The sequence below is a fragment of the Neomonachus schauinslandi genome, chromosome 9, assembly GCF_002201575.2.
Source record: "Neomonachus schauinslandi chromosome 9, ASM220157v2, whole genome shotgun sequence".
In the NCBI taxonomy this organism is placed as follows: domain Eukaryota; kingdom Metazoa; phylum Chordata; class Mammalia; order Carnivora; family Phocidae; genus Neomonachus; species Neomonachus schauinslandi.
The window spans coordinates 24,444,730-24,466,790 of record NC_058411.1 but is presented as its reverse complement, the minus strand read 5'-3'; the positions used below and the strand labels follow the sequence as shown (position 1 = coordinate 24,466,790).

At 48.4% G+C, this 22,061-nt stretch overlaps 1 protein-coding gene across 1 annotated transcript in view; it reads right to left on the bottom strand.

The window, feature by feature from the left end:
• Window positions 1-797: 797 nt before the first annotated feature.
• POMT2 (protein O-mannosyltransferase 2) overlaps window positions 798-22,061 on the bottom strand; it is a 41,737-nt gene continuing 20,473 nt past the window's right edge. Inside the window, exons 8-21 of the mRNA XM_021679593.1 lie at window positions 21,437-21,519; window positions 18,575-18,684; window positions 14,697-14,763; window positions 11,818-11,887; window positions 9,985-10,063; window positions 8,689-8,840; window positions 8,150-8,241; window positions 7,029-7,105; window positions 4,293-4,364; window positions 3,938-3,997; window positions 3,737-3,842; window positions 2,718-2,858; window positions 2,451-2,565; window positions 798-1,645 (exon numbers count right to left, since the gene is read on the bottom strand). Of these exons, the coding sequence (XP_021535268.1) occupies window positions 1,540-1,645; window positions 2,451-2,565; window positions 2,718-2,858; window positions 3,737-3,842; window positions 3,938-3,997; window positions 4,293-4,364; window positions 7,029-7,105; window positions 8,150-8,241; window positions 8,689-8,840; window positions 9,985-10,063; window positions 11,818-11,887; window positions 14,697-14,763; window positions 18,575-18,684; window positions 21,437-21,519 (1,330 nt within the window). The 3' untranslated portion in view covers window positions 798-1,539. The remainder of the gene's footprint in view (window positions 1,646-2,450; window positions 2,566-2,717; window positions 2,859-3,736; window positions 3,843-3,937; window positions 3,998-4,292; window positions 4,365-7,028; window positions 7,106-8,149; window positions 8,242-8,688; window positions 8,841-9,984; window positions 10,064-11,817; window positions 11,888-14,696; window positions 14,764-18,574; window positions 18,685-21,436; window positions 21,520-22,061) is intronic.

Below are 22,061 nucleotides of genomic sequence, written 5' to 3'. Positions count from 1 at the left end.
TGGTCTGAACGGCTAAGGATGGCCAGAAGCTTCCCTCCCCACTGCCCGGTAGGTAGCACAGCCTGTCCCTGGGCCCAATTTCCAGTCTCCGTGGCAACCGCCTCTCGAAGCTGCTCTAAAGAGCTCTGACCCTGTCAGAAGTGGTGGGGGCTACAGAGGAGGGAAGATGAAGTGTGGCAGAGCCTCATCATTAAACCTGGAAGCATCACAGTCCTCTGAGACAAAATACTCTGTCATGCACCGGCAGGAGGGAGGCAGCCTGAAGAGCGGGCCCGGGGCTGGTTCGGTTCTGACCCAAGGGTTTTCTTAATCTCTTCCATTTGGGAAGGAAGTGAAAGGAACAGCTCTGAGCTTCTTGCTTGGGCTTTAAAGTGGTAGAGAGTAGAAGCTTTGCTGCATTTCTAGGTGCTCTAGGTCTTTGGGAGAAAGAGATCGGTGGAACAGTGACACAGAGAAAGGGAAATGAAATGCATCCAGGGCAGCAGGGAAGACTAGAGAAGTAAAAGTGGGAAACACCTCATGAGTGACAGGAACATCAACCCAGACAGGCTGGAGCAGCCCACTGGGACCCCAGCCCGGCACCACAGATCCCTGCCCTGCTGCCCACCAGCCTCAGCAGCTAAGGCGCCCCAAAGGGTCCCCCAACCATGGGGAGAATGCATCTGTCCCACCTCGTAGCCAGGCTGGATGCAGACGGAAAAGGACACAGCAAGGAACCACCTCTGGCACGCAGGGCCTGGGAACAGAGCAGCCAGGGATAGGACGCCATTCCTCCCACCAGTCACCATGTGGTGTTCTCAGAGAGCAAGGAACCGAGGGCTGGTGAGTGCTCGGCTGCCTCACTCCAGAGCCCCGTCCTCTGTGCACACTGCAGGGAGTGCAGCCACCTGCTGCCCCAGAGACCTCCCAGCAGCTGCCCTCCTCCCCACACCGGGAAGCAGCTGGGAGGCCCTCCAGCTCAGGGGCGCTCAGCTCTATTTGTTTGTGGGGAGAAGGCCCGCACAGCTTTGATGGCCCCATCTGCTCCGCCCTTGGTGATATCCCAAAGTGGGGCCAGTGAGCTCAGCCTTATTGGAGGTCAGAGAATTTTTGATGGCTCTTGCTTTCAAGCCAAATCCAGTGTGAAAGAAATACCAGAAAATACTACTATAGCCCTGGACTATTTCTTACAGTTTATGACACTCAGCTGTCCACAGTCACGGTCTATATTCCACAGGTGTATGGACAAACGAACCCTCCCACTCCCACACACTCACGCCCACTCTCTCACACACTCATCCTATGTTGCACACTCGGGGAAACGGGCCTGAGAGATGTCCGCTGTTGCTGAGCCATTCCCAGCGGTGGGATCTCTGCAGACAGCGCTGCGGCTCTCCCTAGTGCTGGGCTAAATTCCAGGTATGCTCCCAGAGCTTGGTCCTGGCAGGCAGCAGAATTCCTCAGGCTCCTCGGGCAGCTTTGCCCACAGCTGGGAGGGTCTGGCTGCACAGCTGGCTGTCCCCAGAAAGTTCCTGGATTCTGGCTGGAGTAGCAGTAGCCTCAGAAGTCCCATGATTCAAGCCACCTTAGTCCTGCCATGGGACTTCGGGGGTCCTGGGCTAGGGGACCGACCATCCCATAAGCCAGAGGGTGGAAGAGGTAGAAGCTGTGGGAGAAAATCCAGAGGGAGGCGGTTGGCACCCAGCACCTCAGCAGGGGCAAGGAGCCCCATGGATCTTTGAAAATTTAGTAGCCCCTACTGGAGCTTATCAGCTCTTCTCCACCTATAAGACCCACCCCTCGTCACAATGTCTGTGTTCACCATGTGGGCACACTGTAGTCGGAGAGCTTAGCAGATGCTGGCTTAATGAGAAAGAAGGAAAGGGCTCCTCCCAGGAGGCCCGGGAGAGAGACCAGTCCCGGGGTCTGGCCGTGGCTGTTTGGCTCAGAGTATTTGTTAAAATGTGCGTGTGCCCTCAGATCATAGGCCCACCATTTCCTGTTCACACTTTAATGCTGCCTCCCTGGCCCCTAAAGGCCAGTGACTCTCAACAGGGGATCTGTGAGACTGGCAAGGAGGGGGGGTTGGTGAGGCTTGCCAAACAACACCCTCCTTCCAGTTATTCTGAGCCACACCCCACACCCCTCTCCCCACCCTCTCCCTCACCCCAACCCCTCCAGGGCTTTCCAGTGGGGGGGGCCAAGGTGACTAAAGAGAGGCAGCCGGTGTGCTGGGGTGATACAAAAGCTGGGACCTACTGGCAAAAAAAAAAAAGAATGCACAGTTAGCCCCAGGTTTCTCCTATCTGGGTCCACATTGGGGTCACCTGGGGAGTCAGAAAACCGGCTCAATTGAGTGGTAGCCTCCGGGGATGGGGCCCGGGGCGTGCTTTAAAAGCACCCCAGGGGATTCTAAGATGCATCAAAGACAGAGGCAGGGAGCAGCAATAGAAGGGGTAGGGGCTACTCACCTGTAGGCAGTTCCCAGGAGCAGGCTCAGGAGTCCCACCGCATATATGCCCCTGGCCAGGGAAGAGGAGGCCAGACTCCAGGCACAGAGCTGCAGGAGAGTATCCCACAGAATCCCTAGGAGAAAGAAGAAAGACAGACCTAGTCTGTCAGAGGATGACTTCCTGGGATGCAGCAGAGAGGAGCTACCCAGGTCAGGAAGCAGCGAGACTCCCCCTCGGTGCTTATCCCTCGCCCTTCTCACCCAAGTCCAGGTAGGCGGTGCTGACCTGTCAACATGCTGGAGAAGAGCATGGCTGGGAAGTAGTGGTGGAAGTAGAGGATCCGGCCCATCAGGAAGAATGGGAAGTAATGGAGCATCCAGCCGAGCAGGAGCTGACCGCCTCCTTGCAGCAGGACCTGGGACAGCCCTGGGCCCCAAGCAGCACAGCTTGGTCAGCAGCCAGGGAGGGGGCAGAGACCCCTGGCTCTCATCCAGCTCTGCCCCTTCCTTGCTGGGTGACTAGACTAAGCCACGTGCCCTTACTGGGCCTGCCTCCCTCATCTGGAGGCCACTAAGCAAGGCGCTAAGCAAGTCTCCGGCAGCTGGACAAGATGAGCAGCTGGCCCTCGAGAGCCTTGCTCACCGCCTGCTTGCAGAGGCCTCAGCACCCACGCAGCAGGAGGCAGCCCAGCCTCTAAAGAAACCAAGATGCAGCACGGCCCCCAGACAGCTGCCCCCACCCCACGGCCATCTCCCAGATCTTTGCTGCCGCCCAGATCTTTGCAGTGGCAGACAGGGCAGAGGTGAAGTCAGAGATGAGAATGGAGGGCAGAGAGGGGGTCTAGGGCCATGGCTGTTCACAAGGGAGCTGCACAGGGCAAAAAGAGCCTGCAAGACCATCTCAGGGGCTGTGGTCCCTACCCCGCTAGAGGACAGGGCCATGGAACAGAGAGCGACAGAGGAGAAAAGGTGGGCAGTTCTATACAGAGCATAGAGGTTCAAGTGAGGGCTCTAAAGTCAGACCACTTGGGTCTGAACCTCAGCTCCACACTTACTAGTATATGTCCTGGATAAGTCTCTTCTCTTTGTGCCTTTGCTTCCTAAGCCATAAAATGGGGCTAAGAATGTTCTACTCTACAGGGCTGCTGGGAGCATGGAGTGTTTAACATAGTACTGGGCATTTGGTGACTGAGCTTTAAAAAGCAAAGGAGAAGGGAAAGAGGGGGGTGAGGGCAGAACGGTCCATCGGCAGTGCAGGCTCCGGCCAGCTGCTAGGTCAGGGGAGGGAGAGCCCAAGGGACCGACCTTCAACCTCTGCAGGCAGGCGTGCCCCTCTCTGCACAGCTACAGCCATGATGCTCCCCAAGAGGAGGTAGAGGGCAATGCTCAACAGATTCAGCCACCAAACCACCTGCACGGGAAGGAGGATGGGCGGGTGAGAGGAGAGCCACAGGCCCCCGAGGATCCAGGCTGAGGGCCCACACAGGGAATGTGCTAGGCACTCACCGGGTTGCCGAGCAGATACACGCGGAAGTCTGTGTCATTGATCCCTGAGAAGCGCAGGCCCTGCGGGGCAGAGGACACCCTGCTGATCCAGGGCCCAGTGCATCCCAGCCACACGTGCTCCGGCAGGGAGGAAGACCAGTTACCTTCCACAGACAGGGAGCCTGGGCAGGAGGCCGATTCTATGTGAGCTCGCTGGGAAGGCCGGGTCAGAATCAGGACAGAAAACAGAGCCCTGTCTCTGGCCACCTCATGCCAGGTAAGGCCTTGCCCAGTTGCCCCACCCCACCCTCACCAAGTCTCAACGGTCTCTTCTTTGGCTCCATTTCCTGGGAGCGGCTCTAGCCTTGAGCCCTACCTGATAGTTGATAGGCCAGTGCCAGGGTTTGGATGTGAACTCATTGTCCTTGGGTTTGAGGCCATTGTTCCCCTGCAGGAAAATGGCAAAAAAGAAGCTAGTCAAGGCAGAGATCTAGAGAGCTGACAGAAATGTGAGAAATGGGCATCTCTGACAGATAGCCAACTGTCAAGAGAAACCTCCCCTGTCTCCCTCCGTTGTGGGGAAGAATCTGGTGCTTGTTCTCAGTCACTGTCCACCTGCTTATGACTGCCTTACTTCTACCAACACACAAGCTTCCACTGCCACCAGGGACAGTCCATTCAGACCCACTATGCTTGAGAGAAAAAAGGACTTGTTTCCTGTGAGCACAAAACATTCATCCATCTTCCAGACCAAGTAGAAGTGTCAAGAGGGCTAGTGGGAGATACAAAATCAGGCTGGCTTACCTGTTCCCTCTGGAGGCCAATTTCAAACACAAAACCAAAACCAAACACTCTGATGGGTTCCTGAACTTGGAAAAAGTTACTTTAGTCCAGTATTTCTCAGCTTTTTTTTTTTCCATTCTTGCCCCTCCTGGGACTTTTTAGACTTTTTTTTCCTAAATGCCTCCCATCACATTTTAATACCACAGCTATACTGTAAATGTGTTTACATATTGGTTGACTACCTACATTAGAAAGTTAAGGGTTTTCTGCCCTCCAAGAATACATTTTATCCACTGGGAGTGATATTAACCCTGTTCAGAGTGCACACTTTAGCCTGAAGGACCCTGACTCAGCCCCTTTAATCCAGCAGCCAAGACTGTCCAACACCTTGTCTCTACACGCCAAAATTAGGGCTTTTCAAAAACAAAGAAAAGATCAGGACCCTGGATACTAAGCACCAGGACTGGTGTCAGCCTCATTATCAGAACAAATTGAGAAGGTACTTCCCAAGAAGAGGAGTGAGGTGTTATGAGTTAGGTCAGGATCTCTCTACTGAAGGGCCTCAGAATGAAGAATGGATCATCCTGGGCCCCAGAGGAGCTGCTAAGAGAAACTGATTTCTCCAAACCACTGCAGTTCAGTCCCAGACTCGGGGACTCCAGCCAGAGCTATAACCAACCAGGGGCATCCTATTCACTTTGTTAATCTCAGAAATACAGCTCCTTTACTAATCCAAGAAATGGAAGGAAGGAAAAGTCTGTAACCATTACAGGCCTATGCATTTATACATCGTTCTCTATGCTTAAAATCCAGAGTGGGCTCATTCCTTCTGACCTCAGCAGGCAAGGCAGCCTTCTCTGTACAGGACTCAGACCCTCCACTCAGTGGGCAGAAAAGCCCTCTCCCATGCAGTTTCTGTCGTCTGGACTATTTTGACCACTCTCCCCACCCTGACTCTATTTTGGTTGAATAAGAACGTTCCCTGATGCCCTTTTATTCTTTGGCTCTACCTCTTAGATAATGAAAGAAGAAACGAGACTATTTAGACTTAGTCTTAAAATTCTACCCAGACATAGAATGATATTTTGACTGACAGGCACGTATTCAAAAGAGCTATGTCATCAGACCACAGTGACAGCTACAAGCAGGGAGTCAGGGAAGAAGTGACCCGGAGATCACTTAATGTCAAGTCATCACCTCCCAATGTGCAGAAATGACAAAATTTGAATTTTTTGATCTAATCTGGTGAAATAAGTCAACTATATTTACTGAGTACTGCTTACATAATCACTTCCAGGAAAGTCCACTTGACAACGGCTCAGCAGGGGACAAATAACAGGCACTACACCTCTCTGCACCCCTGTGGGTGGAGTGATCATCACATACTGGCTGAAGATACAGTGATTCCTGAACACCTTTCCTGCAGGACACTGGCTTTCCATAAACCAGAGGAAAGGCGTCCCCCCTACACATCAACACTGCAGCAGGCTTTCTGTACAGCACAGGGGAGAAGTTAAGCTAGTGGGTAGAACTTTCTCAATTTAAAGATCTCCTCTGTCAATTGTTCTTACACCACTGAGGTTAGGACTGCTGTCAGATACTAATGATGGGGAATACCAACAATGAGTCTTACAAAACCTGCAAAAGACTCAACCACGCCCCTAAACAGTCCCCGTGTCTGGGAACATGCGTGGGCTCATGGTGGGAATTTTATGCTGCAGATAACAACTTTTGATCAGATCAGCTATTCATCCTAATTCATTCTAATTTCATATGCTGGAATGAACTATTACTGTCTCAAGGACTTCAACCAAGAACACTCTAGTTTTCCGGGGCTCTACTATTGGAATGGATCTGAGAATCACTTAGAAGCAGAAGAGTGTGGCGGTAGGCAGCACTGACTCTGCGAGCCTGCCAGCCCGGCTTTGAAGGCTGGAGCCACCTCTTCCATTTCGTTCTGGGACCCTGGGCAAGTTGTTTAACCTCTCTGTGCCTCGATTCCCTCATCTGTAAAGTGGGGACCATATCCCCGCAGGACTGTGATAACTACAGAATAAGTTAGTGCAGCACCGTGCATAGAGTGGCGCCGGGCACGTAAGAGCTACGTAAGTGTGCGCTGATGTCTGTTGTCCTCACCATCATCATCACCGTCATCATTCTGTGATAAGGGAAATGCCTTCGAAGACCAAGTAAACCAGAAGCGAAGACCCTTTCAAAGTCCTCCACCAGGGGACAGTGGATCTATACCATAGCTACTGATCTGTGATGCAAGTTTGTGGACGGCCAAGAGCTCACAGAGAAGCCTTCCAGTGAGAGGGGGCCACAGTACCCGGATCATCACCATGTGGGACTCCAGCAAGATCTCAGGAAAAGTGGGCTGCAGCACGTCCAGGCTGATGTTTGGCACTAGACAAAGAAAGGACAGAGAAGAAAACCTTGGTCACACGCACATTCTCACAGCCGTCCAGGGTACCAACACCGTGCCTGGAATCCGAGTGTAGCTTTCCTGACACGCTGGCTAACGAGTAAGTTAGAGTGTTGAAGAGACAGAAAGAAGCTTGGCCCAATTCTTGATCATCCCTTCAGCTTGTGCAAAGCCCTCATGAGGCATCTGGAGAAATACAAAGGCAACAGGCGACGGGGCCTGTCCCCAGCGTTGCCACTGCTCTCGGCACCATCACCCTTCGTTATGGTCCAGGCTCAAATGCTAGGCCGGTCTGTGAGGACAGGGACCAAGTCCACCTCATTCACCCCAGGGGCCCCTAGGCTTCCCACTGTACTCACTAAAGAGTTGTTTAATTAGTTAATTAATTAGCTGGGTGGCTAAATTAGGTAGTAAGAATGAAATGGAAAACACAGAGAGGGGAAATGAAGCAGAAGCTTAAAAGGGGTGGTTGAGGAGGACAAATGATGGATCCAAAGACGACTGAGTTGAAGATGATACTGATGTAGAAACATCAAATTGGAGCCTGGGAGTACAGATATGAGGGCTCAGATCCAGGGCTGTGGCCACCGCTTTCTATAAAAGTGTTGGCTGGCTGTGGGGAGGGGCGGAGCACTACACAGGGGCATAAAGGGAAAGCACCAGCCTGCTCTAAGCCTTGAGGGTGGGAGATACCCATGGTGCAGGGGACAGAAAAGCCCAGGAGAAGACCAGACAGGTGGATCCACATTGCAGGCGGCAAGGAGAAGCAAAGAAAATGGGACGAGGAAACTAGCTCTGGCCCACCGCAAGGTCACTGGTCACTTTCAGGGGAGTTTAAGGAGGATGGGAAGTTGACATGGTTGGGAAGAAAAAGGAGCGACCTGTCGAGACAACTCGTATGAAGAGACTAGGTTCAAAAAAGGCAGGAAATGACAAGGAGATACAGTGGCAGCAGAATCTATGAAGGTTGATTTTTCTAACATAAGAGTTACTTATAAATGTTTCCAGGAAGTAATCTCACTCACATTTGGGATTGATATGGTCCTCCACATTCCAGATAGAGTTGAGGGTTTCCTTTAGGTATGGGGTGCAAGTAACTTCCAACTGTTCCCAGCCCCTGCGAAAAGCAGTCACAGAGGTCTCTCAGAAGACGTGAAACTCACCAGAGAGTTGCGCTGTCGAATCTTTAAATTTATAGAACCCTGCTCTTTTCAACCCAGTGGCCACGCTTTTTGCAACCTCACTCTTTTATATCCCATGACTATCCTAGGAGGAGTCCAGCATAGAGTATTCCACTTCAGAAAGGCCCAGAGCATTTACAAGGTCCAAGACAGATGAACAATTATTCTGTTCAACTCTCAGAACACATAAAATACCAAAGGAACTCTGGAGTCCTGTGCTCTGTAACACACGTGATGCCTTTTCTCCCTCCACCTACCACTAAAATAAGAAAACATGAGGTGAACATTGACAACTGGGAAACAGGAAACTTCTGTTATACTCTTTGTAGTGTGAAAGGAGAAGCATGAGCCTCAGTTGGGACATCAAAACCCCAGAGACTCACCACTTGGGCAAGACCTTTCCTGAGGAGCCCAGGACACAACCTGTGACCAGATGGATGAGGCGAATGCGACTTCTCAGCACTTTGATCCGGTTTCCAAATTTTCTGTTTACAACCTCAATCCGCCAGAAATCATTTGAATCTCCTGTCCCATTCTGCCATGTAAATCAAGGAAAAAATACAAAGAAAGTAAGATGACTTTAGAGAAGACATGTCAGGAAAGGGAGATGGCCACCCTTCCGACGCCACCATGTTACAAAGGTCAAAGACAAACAGGCCTCAGTGGATGAGGTGGGAAGGGGAACAAGGGGGCCGGAGAAACACCCCAAGTGATGGACATTCCCCCAGCGCTCACTAACACAACTAAGAAAAAGTAGTGTTAACTCCTACAGCCTGCAGTCCAATTCTTCACTTCAAAGGACTAGAGTTTAAATTCTAAACATATGTCTTTGCTCTTAAACCAAATTCAAGACATCAACCTGAGCCAACAGAAATAGATTTGGGCCATTTGTACCCATTACTTGGCCATCTGGACACTCACTCATCTAAGCCAGAAAGATTTAGCCTGCAGATTATATTTTGGAAATTAAGACACTTGTGTCTAATTCTCCTCAGGAGATGCGCACAAGAAAAAGACAAGCAATGGCTCTGGTACTGTGGGATGAGCAAACAGAAGGAGGGTTGGGAAGTCCACCTTAAGGAACCCAGGATCTTTACTGATGCACCAAAGCCCCTGCAAGGGAACATAAGATAGTCCTAAGTCTAGCTGCCCTGTGTAGTTGTTTTGTTTCCAAATCACTCCCCAAGCCATAAGTACCCATAGAGCTGCTGCTTCTATTAACTGCATCACCCACGCTACTAAAAAATCCAAAAGCAATGTGGTTAACATCCCCCTGCAGAACAGGGAAGTAATCCTTAAAAATAAAGCCAATGAGGATTTGGGATCTGGCAAAGAATAAACATATATTCACCTAGGATCACATTGTGGGTCCATGGCTTCTATGTCCAATGTGATTTAAAAAGGGACCCAAATAGTATTCATATGTGACATTTATTAAGTGTCAGAACATAAAAATGGCATGGTTATTATGGGAGAAGAGAGATGGAGACAAATAGACTCACAGGCTGCTTTTCCCACAGCAAGCCTAGCCAAAAAGTTCCCAGTGTTAATAGAGTCCCTGTGTAGCCCGTCATCCTTAGGAACATTCCAGAATTCCAGGGAGGAGTGTTCTGTCACATGGCCCTGGACCAGGCCCCACAACTTTTTACAGCCTGCTCACACTCCAGTTGCTCACTTACTATGCCATAGCCAGTGACCTGATAGTGCTTCCTGGTCAGGGGGGCCTCATGATAGTGACTGTGCAGGTTCCGAGAAGTCCTAGAAGTTAAGCGAGAGAAACACCATTATCCTGGAGCAAAGAGACATGCAATGTCTCCTCTTTTACTAAGGATATTCAGAGTCCTCTGTTAGTGCAAAAAAAAATTAGAATCTGAACTATGAAATCCAACATATCAGGAACATCTTGCCTATTTACTCACAAGAAACATCCAGAGAGTCAGAGAATTGTCCAAACCAGCATGGACAGATGGTAGGAGTCCTGGACTCCATGCCAAGAAAGGGGTTAACTTCAGCAGTGGGGGGAATGACTTACCACATTTGGTGGCTTTGAAGCACTTAGCTTGCCTGACTCATGAGGCAGCTTTGGGGAGAAGAAATTAAAATTTGTAATCTACGCACGCCTAAGCCAGGTAAGCCTCCTCCCTCCCATTTACTCTTCCTGCCCTCATCACCAGTTTTATAATGTGGGGATCTGTGGGGGAAGAGAGGGATTAATTTGGCTTTTATTTACTTTGTGCCTTTTATAGTAATTCTTACTTTTATCCACAATAAGAAATAAGTGTTCTTTATAAAAATTCTGGAAATTTCCAAAAATAAAACTTAACAATAAATAATAAATAACTTTTGTCAATAAAACAAAATGAAATTTATTAAATAAGTAGTAAAGAATAAAAATTAAAAAGTATCCATGATTATACTAGAAAAAAAACACTGCTTATAGCTTTTCTCTATATATAATCCCTGATTTTTAAAAAATTCCACACCTGATGATTCCACTATACAAAATTTTTGCAGAGCTGCTTCTGCTATTGTTCCTGTTCACTCTTGCACATGGTGCCCTATTTCCTTGTGTGCTTAGTTATTTTTTACTATGTACTATTCACTGTCACTGAAAAACTATTTATGGGAATGGATGGCAATCTCCTTCCCAAAAAAGGATTTACATCTGCTTTTAGCCAGGCACTTAGGAAATATTACCAGTCTAGGATTATGTTCATTTAAATTCATGGCCTAAAGATTTTGAGACCATCCAGATGAAATTAATTTGGGCCACAAATCCATGTGAGGATCAACTGGTAGTTACAACTTTTCAGGAACCAGAAATAGCCCCTCCTCACCCCTACTCCCCCTTCTCAAGCCCTTTAGGGTTTCAAGTTTGGGGAAGGATCACTTAATAAATTTACCACTTTGGGTGAGCCTAGAGCTTTGAATTTACAACTCTTTCTCTCAAGGGGCAGTCAAAACCAAAGATCGAAACTCAAGATTGTGGGATCAAGGCAGAAGTGGCTGCAGCATCCCACTTATTTCTCTGGATTTCCCCTCACCCCCTCTTTTACTTAGATTTTTGGCCTGGTAACTCACTACTGCCTTGTCAGCTCTTTGATGCTTTAAGATGTTTTCATATTATTCCAGCATTTGTAGTCATTTTCAGTGAGAACACTGCTTAAATAAACCAGCTTGCCATATTCTCAGAAACACACGTCTATATCTTCCTAAAGGCAGCCACTTGAGAAGAAGCGTTGGGTAACTCAAAGATTTTTTTTCCTCTGGAAAAAGGGAAATTGAACAGTACCTTCAAAGTTCAAAGCTCCCCAAAGCCAAAACAGGCAAACAAAAGTGGCTTGCTTATTTCACAAGACTTCATAAAACGGCCTTCCCATTCTAGCACAGCAGTCTTGCTCCATTTACTAGAGCCGCATCCAAATCTGAGCTCTGTTTATTTCCAGTTTAGAAGAACTCCTTACCTTTGGTGCCCATACCACTCACTTATCCCAGACAGCAAATTTACTTACTCTTTGTGTTCTAGCCGAATGATGTCTCCATGTCTTACAAACTCTACTGGGAATGAAGGGTCCAGGGGATCTGCCAAGAAGAAACAAGCATTGATATCTGAACTCATTCACTCATTAGGCTAGTATGAATCGAGGGTCTACAGGTAAAGAGTTACAGTATAATACAGTAGGTGCTAGAGGTACGGACAGAGTGCTGGGAGGACAAAGAGAAAGGGCCCCTCACTGTCTCAAGGAAGGGTGTCTCAGAGATATGCTTGAAAAGACCCTACAAAGAGGGGAGAATTTTGTCAGGTCAACAAGTGGGGCCAGATGTATGAAAGAACAAAACGCATTTGACCGATAGCAAATGGTTTCATATGAGAGGGTAGGGTGTGGTGGGGAGGGGAACGGGAAAGACTGTGGGAATAGATGAGTGTGTGAACAAGTAGGGCCAGACGGTGCATGCCAGGATAGGAAAGGTGGTCTTTATCTGACAGGCCCCGAAGCCTCCACAGAAGGGTTTTTAAGCTGGGAAGTCAAATAATAAGATTTTCCTTTCTAGTAAAAACATAGTCTTCCAAAAACTAATGCCATGTAAATGACCATATGCGCTCTCCTCAGAGTCCAGTGTTAAACCCTGCAAGTTTTGTCAGTCATTATCTTGTCTCTGGCAACACACTTGCTGAGTGTGAGGCGAAGAAATGATGAAGTGACAAAAGAAAGGGACCACATCATCTAGAAACCAAGTCAGATCAGGTCTAGCAAGGCAATGACAATGGAAAAGGAGCTGGCAGTAATCAGCAACACAAAAAGATCCTAGCGGGGCGCCTGGGTGGCTCAGTCGGTTGGGCGACTGCCTTTGGCTTGGGTCATGGTCCCGGGGTCCTGGGATCAGGCCCCGCATCAGGCTCCCTGCTCGGCAGGAGGCCTGCTTCTCCCTCTGCCCCTCACCCTGCTTGTGTTCCCTCTCTTGCTGTGTCTGTCAAATGAATAAATAAAATCTTAAAAAAAAAAAAAAAAAAGATCCTAGCAAACTTCTTCCATTGAGACATTAACACTCAAGGTCAGGAAAGAGAAATGTGCCAGAACAAATCACTAGTTTTTAAGAGAATTAGAGAACTCAAGTGTAGACATGCCCATTCCTATGTGGACCTTAAGGTCTCTGAAAAAGATTAATCAGTGAAGGTGACAAATCAAGTAAGTCGATGGGAGGGAAGTTTCATTTTACATGGATGTGACGGGGAGGGGCGTTTTTAGCCATCAAGAACACAAAGACCTAAACAAATAAAATCACAAATGAGAGAGGAGAAGTAACAACCAACACCACAGAAACACAATCAATCATAAGAGAATATTATGAAGAACTATATGCCAACAAATTGGACAACCTAGAAGAAATGGATAAATTCCTAGAAACATACAAACAAAGACCTTAGTCTGTATGTCTCCCACTTCCCAAAGTGTTTATAGCTCTCCGTCTTCACACAGAGCCTTAGTTCCTTGGGTGAAATGCAACCACCTTAACCTAGAAGCCACATCGAATAACAGATCAGAGATGTTCAAAGATTTGGTCCATGCCCACATAACCTTAGAAGTAAAGCAGTGTTAGGACGCCTAGGTGGCTCAGTCAGTTAAGCATCTGCCTTCGGCTCAGGTCATGATCCCAGGGTCCTGGGATCGAGTCCTGCATCGGGCTCCCTGCTCAGCAGGGAGACTGCTTCTCCCTCTGCCTGCTCTGCCTGCCGCTCTCCCTGCTTGTGCTCTCTCTCTCTGACAAATGAATAAAATCTTTAAAAAAAAATGTTTTTTAATTAAAAAAAAAAGAAGTAAAGCAGTCTTGCCTCATAACCCCTCATTGTGATAGGCCACTTATGTTTGTCCTATTGGATGTAAACAATCAATACCGGTATTATAAAGGTACTGAAACAGACTCTGACAAATGGTGTCCTAACGTGTATTATTACTGAGGCAAAGACAGTGGTTGTGTACACCACATTTCTAGTCTCAAGACCGCAGCAAGAAGAGGTGGGGAAAGGAACAAAGAAGGTGAATTTAGGTGAACAGCCACCCACTGCCACACAAAAGCTCAGGAGCAGCTGACTCAAGAAAGGCGGAGAGCCAGGTGGGGTTTACTGAGGAGTCCTAGAGAATGCCTGTGACATAGGACAATCAGCAGGGGCTCAGAGGTGAGCAGAAGATGCCCTCTGTTCTCTTCTCAGCTAGAGCAGAAGGCACAGCCTGCAGGTGGCCAGCTCCCTGACCAAAGAAAGATCTGGATAGAACCCATGTCATAAAGCCCCGAGAGCCCATCAAGTGTGCTTCAGAGCAGCTTTGCCCAGGCCAATCAGGGGGCTGGCCAGCAGCTATTGAGTGAGGGCCCAAGCACCAGGCTAGAAAAGCCCAGCTACAAGCTCTGAGATCTACAACTGACTGGTGCAGTCCAGGGATGACCAGTGGGCAGCAATACTCTATCATAGCAAGACAACTTGAGCTTCACCATATGCTGGGGTCTAAAAGGCTTAGTGTGCTCTCATTAGAAATGAGAGTAGTCACCGTTTGCCCTCAGTTGGGGCTACTCAACCAGCCTCTGGCAGCATGTCCAGGTAACCAGTCTGAATTAAGTCTGAGCCCTGGCCAGGCCCTCTGGCTTCAACATGACAGCTATTAAGAGTGAGATCTTATCTGTCTTGCTCACTGCTTACCTCCTGTGTTGACAACAGTGCTTGGAACATAGTAGGTGCTCAATAAATAGCTGTTGAAAGAATAACTGAGACCAGTAAAGGTATTGCCAAACCATGCTCAGGAATGCCCATCTCTGTACCATTTGAAGGCATGAGAAATGTTAAAAATGGCTCAGAGTAAGCCATAATGCAAGAAACATCAGTTCCCTACCACATTACCTGCGTTTGTGTTATGTTTCTTGATAATCCACAGGTTGTTGTAGTCCTTGTGCAGATAGGTGGTGACCTGGGTGGGGGAGGAGTTGGGAGGGAGAATACCATCAATGTCAGCATAGCCACAGGACAATCAACAGCAAACCAACATTGCTTAAGCCTCTTTCAGAATCCTCAGCCACCAACCCAAGGGGCCATGCTGCCCAGGGGGGTTCAGAAGTAGCACTGGTGAGATTCTCTCCTTCCATCTGCATTTAGAGGTTTCTCCCACAAGAGCCGTTTTGATTGGTCTCGTTAATATCTTTCTGCATCTTTTTTTTTTTAAGATTTTATTTATTTATTTGACAGAGAGAGACACAGCAATAGAGGGAACACAAGCAGGGGGAATGGGAGAGGGAGAAGCAAGCTTCCCGCCCAGCACAAAGCCCGATGCGGGGCTCGATGCGGGGCTCGATCCCAGGACCCTGGGATCATGACCCAAGCCTAAGGCAGACGCTTAACGACTGAGCCACCCAGGTGCCCCTCTTTCTGCATCTTCTCTTTAAAGTTTCAGCCTCCTAGAGGAGGAACCATGATACCTTGCGCAACATAGTCTCCAGCACACAAAGAGGATTTAGTGCATTTTTAAAAATTTTTATATATTGGGGCGCCTGGGTGACTTAGTCGGTTAAGTGGCTGCCTTCGGCTCAGGTCATGATCCCAGGGTCCTGGGATCGAGCCCTGCATTGGGCTCCCTGCTCAGCAGGAAGCCTGCTTCTCCCTCTCTCACTCCCCCTACTTGTGTTCCCTCTCTCACTCTCTCTCTGTCAAATGAATAAATAAAATCTTTAAAAAAATTTTTATTTATTTATTTATTTAAGAGAGAGACAGAGAGCGCGAGCTGGGGGAGGGGCACAGGGAGAAGGAGAGAGAGGATGAATCCCAAGTAGGCTTTACGCCCAGTTGTGGAGCCTGATGTGGGGCTCGATCTCAGGAACCTGAGATCATGACCTGAGCCGAAACCAAGAATCAGACTCTTAACCAACTGAGCCACCAGGCACCCCGATTTAGTGCATTTTATGAAGTAATTAAGACCATGCCTCAAATTTTCTAAATGAAAAATTCATGCCTTATTCTCTAGAATGTGGCCAAATGAAATTAAATAGCTCCATAAATATCTCGTCCTAGAAACTTGAGGTTTTAGCCCATAGCCATTTCATAGACACTGATTTTTAAAAAATTAAATGTGTGTGTGTGTATGCATGTGAACATGCATGTCATGCTGTGATGAATCTAATAGCAAAAATTTAGAAACAGAATAAACGTCCAATAATAAAGGAACAGCTCACATGATGATATGTCCACAGGACAGAATATTACACAGCCACAGAAAATGTTTCTGAGCATTTTTTACCAGCACAGGAAAAGGCTTATAAAATGCTGATGCTGAAAATGGCTGCCATTTATCACCAGGTACTGTTCTAAGCACTAGGGAAGACTTCTCTCTCTGCTGTAGGTACTATGGTTGTCCCCACCTTACTTACAAGGAAACTAAGGTTGAGTAATTTGCTCAAAGTCACCACAGCCTATCAGTGGAGAGACAGGATTCAAACCAAGGCAGCTAACTCCAATGCTCCCAGGATAGAGACTATACACATACAATTATGCCAATTATATAAACAAGAACACAAATACCCAGAAACAATAAAAATACATACAAAGTGAGTTTTTATGACTCCAATTGGACAAAACATGACTGATTTACTTGCAAAGAGATTTGGAATCAACATTTAGGGGAAAAATTATGTATGTATTATGGCTCCTTTGTTTCAGTGGCTTTTACTTTCTCAGAAAAAAATCAGGAATGATGGTATTAAGAATATACAAGAAACTGGGACAGCTGGGTGGCTCAGTTGGTTAAGTGTCAAACTCTTGATCTCTGCTCAGGTCTCAATCTCAGGGTCATGAGTTCAAGCCCCACACTGGAGCCCAGCTCCAAGCCCAGCTTTTTTGCCAAGTAAAAATACTGGTCATTTTGCCAGAAGAGAAACATCACTCCAAGCCTCTCAGCACAATAGCCTGCCCTGCAGCCTGCACGCCTCCCCTCTCCTCTCCTCCCTGTCACAGAAGCTGAGACCTGGGGCCTCACCACTCCTCAGAAGCAATCCCTTTTAGCGACGAGGCCCCCTTTACTGTCGTTTAAAGGCCTCTTTCTTAAAGGCCCCCACCTTTTCTGAGGCTTTTGCAGCACCTGAACTGCTGAGCACCATCCTTCTGGGGATGCTGTCTGCCCTGTGCTCTCCTCCCACCTCCCTGTTCATGCCCTCCTTCTCAGCCTCTTCTACCGGCGCCCCTGGGAGCATCTTCACCACTGCCTAAGTGTTGCTGCCCCCCAGGGCTCCTTCACTGGCTCTCCTCCCTCTGCACACCCTTCCTGGGCAATGCCACCCATCCCACTGTGTCATTGACACCCATATGCTACACACTCAGATCTCCTTCCTGATACAAGCCCCAAATCTACAATACACAAAGGAAACTCTCTCATCTCCAGAGCTACTCTTCCTCCTCCATTTCTGACTATGGTGGAATAGCATTATCACACATACACCTTGATCTCCAACCTACAGACCTAGATATAGCTAGGCCCTGACAGCCACCAGTGATGGGGCCCTGACACTGACCTGTGAAGTGTTTCCTGAATCAATTCCCACCTCTATTCATGGTCTTTGCCTCTATTCACCATCCTCTGTCATGATTATTGCCTCCCAACTCATTTCTTGACTCCAATCTGCCCCTCCTTTCAATCTATCACTATTTCTTTCTAACCTAAAAATCTAATCACATCTTATCATGCCTTCATAAATCTCAACGCCTCACCAATGCCCATAGAACAAAGTCAAATCTACTGTAACATGGAAGGCCTCTGCACAGCCTGGCCTCCCCAACCTCTCCAACATCCTGCTTCTCCCTCTCAGGCACTGTCCGCCACAGCCACACCCGACACTCGTGGACACGGACACAGACACAGTGTCGCTCACTCATTCAGGGAATACTCATGGCTAATCCCCCAGAGCACACGTCACATGTATCGCTTCATACTTTTAAATTTTTTTTTTTTTTAAGATTTTATTTATTTATTTGAGAGAGAGAATGAGACAGAGAGAGAGCACATGAGAGGGGGGAGGGTCAGAGGGAGAAGCAGACTCCCCGCCGAGCAGGGAGCCCGATGTGGGACTCGATCCCGGGACTCCAGGATCATGACCTGAGCCGAAGGCAGTCGCTTAACCAACTGAGCCACCCAGGCCCCCGACGCTTCATACTTTTAATCCGCAACTACCCTATGGTGGAGAAGGGCACTATTTATTTTCCCTAATTTAAAGATGAAGATACTGAAGCAGAGGAAGGTCAAGTAACTTGTTCAAAGTCATACTCTGGTGGAACCAGGATTCAGACCCAGATAACACAGTCTGGTTTCCAGGTCTGTGTTTACAGCCACAACACTTGACCATCATCCATGTCAAGCCAAGCACTGTGCCAGGCACTTGAGCCTTCCAAGAGCTAGCAATCAAGTAGCAAAGAGACAGGAGGAAGGAAGCACTCACAATTCAATGTGAAAAGGGTAACTGCAGAGGCTTACAAATCGTGCCAGGCAAGCCCCTCACGAGAGAGGCACATACCCGGTATTGAGTAGAGGTGGGTCACGGTAATCAGAGGGAACACTTGCACTGAAGCCTAAAGAAGCTGGAGTCACCCAGAGGAAAGAGAAGCAGGGTGCAGGAGTAGGACCGTTTCAAGTACGGAGGACAGCGCAGGTAAAGGGCGGGAGCAAGAAAGAGAAGCGCGGGTTCCGGCCTGGCCGACAGCTTGGTGTTGCGCAGTACAGAAAGTACAAGAAGCTCGCTGACCTGCTGCTGGCGGGCACCGACGCCCTCGGGGTAGAGGTGCCTGTGGGAGTGGAGATAGCCGATGGCCATCCGCAGGTTCTTCACGGTGATCACGGAGCCATAGGCCAGATCTGGGAGGAAGGAACGGTGGAGGGTGTGAGTTGGCCCGTGACTAGGAGGGGCCTCTGAAGCCACAGGACTCACTAAGCCTCTAACAGATGGCACTGGGCCCAGCACCACCTAAAGCGAGACGCACAGGTACCTTCTCACTCCCACGGCGTCAGCTCAAGTGGGAGTTCACTACAGGGTCTCACTGGTGCCCTCACCTCCCTTCCCTCCTCAGGACTTCAGAAGAAGCACTGGTATTAACAGTGGCATTATCAAAGCACTATTTGTAATAGTAAAAGATTAGAAACTGCCCATCCTTCAAAGTCTATACATACATTAAACACAATAAAGAAAGAAAGAAGCATTTCATGTCTTACCTAGAATATTCTTTTTTTTTTTTGCATATAAAGTGCTTTAATTGTAACAGAACACTGCATCTTTGCAACAAATTTGTAAGGCAGAAACCAGATTACAGGTGAGGATACTGAGGCCCAGAGGTCCCTTAGAGTCTTGTCAGTGATGGCCGCTACTAAGTGGCAGTTGATCTCAGCTCCAGAGACCAACCTGCTAAGCCCTGGCTTCTGTGGGCTGTCATCGGCTTCTGGGCCAGCCTCTGCTTCTGCAAGTCAGAGCTTTCTTCACCTTAGAATATTCTTCAAGATAGATATAATGTTATGATAGACTGTTAAGATAATTTACATTTTTGTGAAATCCTTTTGAGCCTTTTGAATCTAATACTATATAAAGTAGTTGTTCAGTGGTGGTTGGGTTTGTTTAATTCTGAATTTAAAAAAAAAAGAGTAAACCGTTTACCCAAGAACATCCCCTCTGCCTGCAGGCCCTGGGTAACTAAGAAGCCTCTTTCTTCCTTACTGTCCCTCTTCTCAGTCCCCTGTAATCTGGCTGCCCTGCCATTCTCGAGTCCACTGAAACCTGTCTCGCTCCATCATGGATAGGCTACTCTGGTCTTCCTTTGTTTGTTCATTTGGTCAACAGATCATACCAATTACACAGTGGATCCAAAGCTGGAGAGGGCCTGGCTGTGGCCCTGGGAGAGCCCAGTCTTAGGGAAGATGGCTGCACACACCGATGAGCACAGGACAGTGGGCAAATGCGCCAGCAAAGGTGTGACAATGTGTGACATGGTGGGAGCCCAGTGCAGAGTAGGATGAATTCTCATGCAAAGAGTAAGAAGAGGCTGGCTTGACGGAAGAGATCACAGTGAGCTGGGCCTTTTAAATAACAAGTAGGCATTTGCAAAACCCCACAGCTCCTCTTCTACGTTCTCATGCAGGCCAACATATGCAGCCCCTCACACTGCTGACCACCTTTGCTTCTGGAAATGCTTTGTTCCCCCTTCTCAACCCACACTCCCTCATGGACTGTCCTCTGCAGCCTCCTTCCCTAACCCCCTCCCTCATGCACTCCCAAGTGACCTGACTTCAGCCAACCCAGTTCTCATTCTCTCTCTCCAGGTTCCTTACAGGTCACAGCCACCGCCACGGTACCGCTTCCCCCTTTAGCTGGCTGACTGATTCGTCCTCTGAAAACATCAGCTGCCCCGTTGCATGGATTTCCCCAAGCATCTCAAAGTCAACCTCTCTACAGTGGAACCAGTATCTATCTGCCTTTCTAAACCAACTTTTTAACCTGCTTTCCTATTTCTCATTCTATGCACAGTCTTGGTGGGCCCCCTGTGTCCTACACACTGTGCAAGGCACTGGAGAGACTAGAAGGCATCACTGTGCCTCCCAGAAACAATTACCTGGGCTCAAGTCCTCAGTGACATCTTTCCTCTTCTCTTTCCATGTCTAATCTCGCTTGTCCCTGCCCATCTGCACCACCCCTGTGGCTGCTACCATGATGCCCAGCTCAAGTACCCGGAAGAGCTTTCCAGAGGGGACCTGCCTCCAGTCCCACCCCCTCCCTAGCCGTCCTGCGCTTTGCCATCAGTGTCGCCTCCCTACGGCCCCAGCCTTCCTGTCCTCCTTCCTGCTCAGAGGCCTCCACTGGGTCTCCACTGCCTGTTTAATGAAGTCAAACACCTCACCCAAACATTTCAAACCCTCATAATCCGGGCCCAACCTATCCTTTCAGCCTTATCTTCTAGTACTTTTCTGGGGATAATCTGTACCTTACGTTGTGCCCTGTTCTTGGCCTTGATCTTGCTGTCCCCTCTGCCCTATACGCCCTCTCCTCCCTCTCCATCTGTTCGAATCTACCCATTCTTCCAGGGCTGGACTCCATGGCATCTCACTCTGTGTACCTCTGATGCCCTCCAACTCCCTAGCAGAAGTGATCTCCTGCACCCTTTGATCCCAGAGCTCTGTGTTTCCTCTTTATACACTTAACACACACGGTCACCAGATCCTCTACTCTGGAAGGGATCCACTTACAGTCTTCAATATGGCTCACATGCGCTCCATTATGATCTGTGAGTAAGGACGGGATGAGTCACAGAATACGATGGTGGAAACTGACCATTAGCACCAGAGGGCCTTGTCCTTTCACCAGATTTCCTCTGGTTGCCTTCCCATGGAGCTGACTTAGATGCTTCCGCAGCACAAGGGAGAAGTTATTCTTTACAGTCAAAGAGCCTGCTGCTCAGGGCTGCACGTCCTGTGTCCCAAGTCACTCTTTTGAGGGCTCATACCAGGTCTAACTGGATGTTTCTTCCAGTTTGCCATCTACAGGCTATCATACTTGTCTTTTCCAATTCACCCACCCAGAAAGGCTTCTGCCCTTCTACCTTCATAAAGGCCAAGAGATACTCACGTTCGGGGATGGAAGCATTGTGAAGGTTGTTGCCTGAAAGCCGGGCCTGGAAGGCAGAACTGAAGAAGCCATCGCCAGGACCACTGTGGGGAAAGAAGCAGAAGACAGACAAGGTACTGGAGAGAAATTCTAATTTCCTGGGAACCCTAGGAAGAGCCTTGTGCAACTAGTTTAAAAGAAGACAACCAGAGGGGCAGTGTGGTATCATGGGACAGACACAGGTGACGGAGTTGGAGAAACAGGGGTCCAAATCTCAACTCGGCCACTTACTAGCTAGGTGGTGACCTTCAGAAGTACCTAACTTTGCTTAGCCTCAGTTCTCATTTATAAATTGGGGATTTAAAAAAAATCAAAAGAACTCAAAAACAATCATGATGAAAGTGAGATAATATGTACAAAATGCTGACACTTGGTCGCTACTCGTTAAATGTGAGCCTCGGCTAGTGTTGCTGCGATTGTCACCCTCCTCCAACTGCACACCTTATTCTGCCCATCCCTGTGAAGCACAGGGACTCTGCTTAGGGATAAGGCGCAGTTTGGCTATTAGGAAGTTCTCCTCTTCCTTCAGGCCAGGGTGCTGGCTTTTCTGAGCCCTTTGGATATCCAAAAGACAGAACACAGGAGG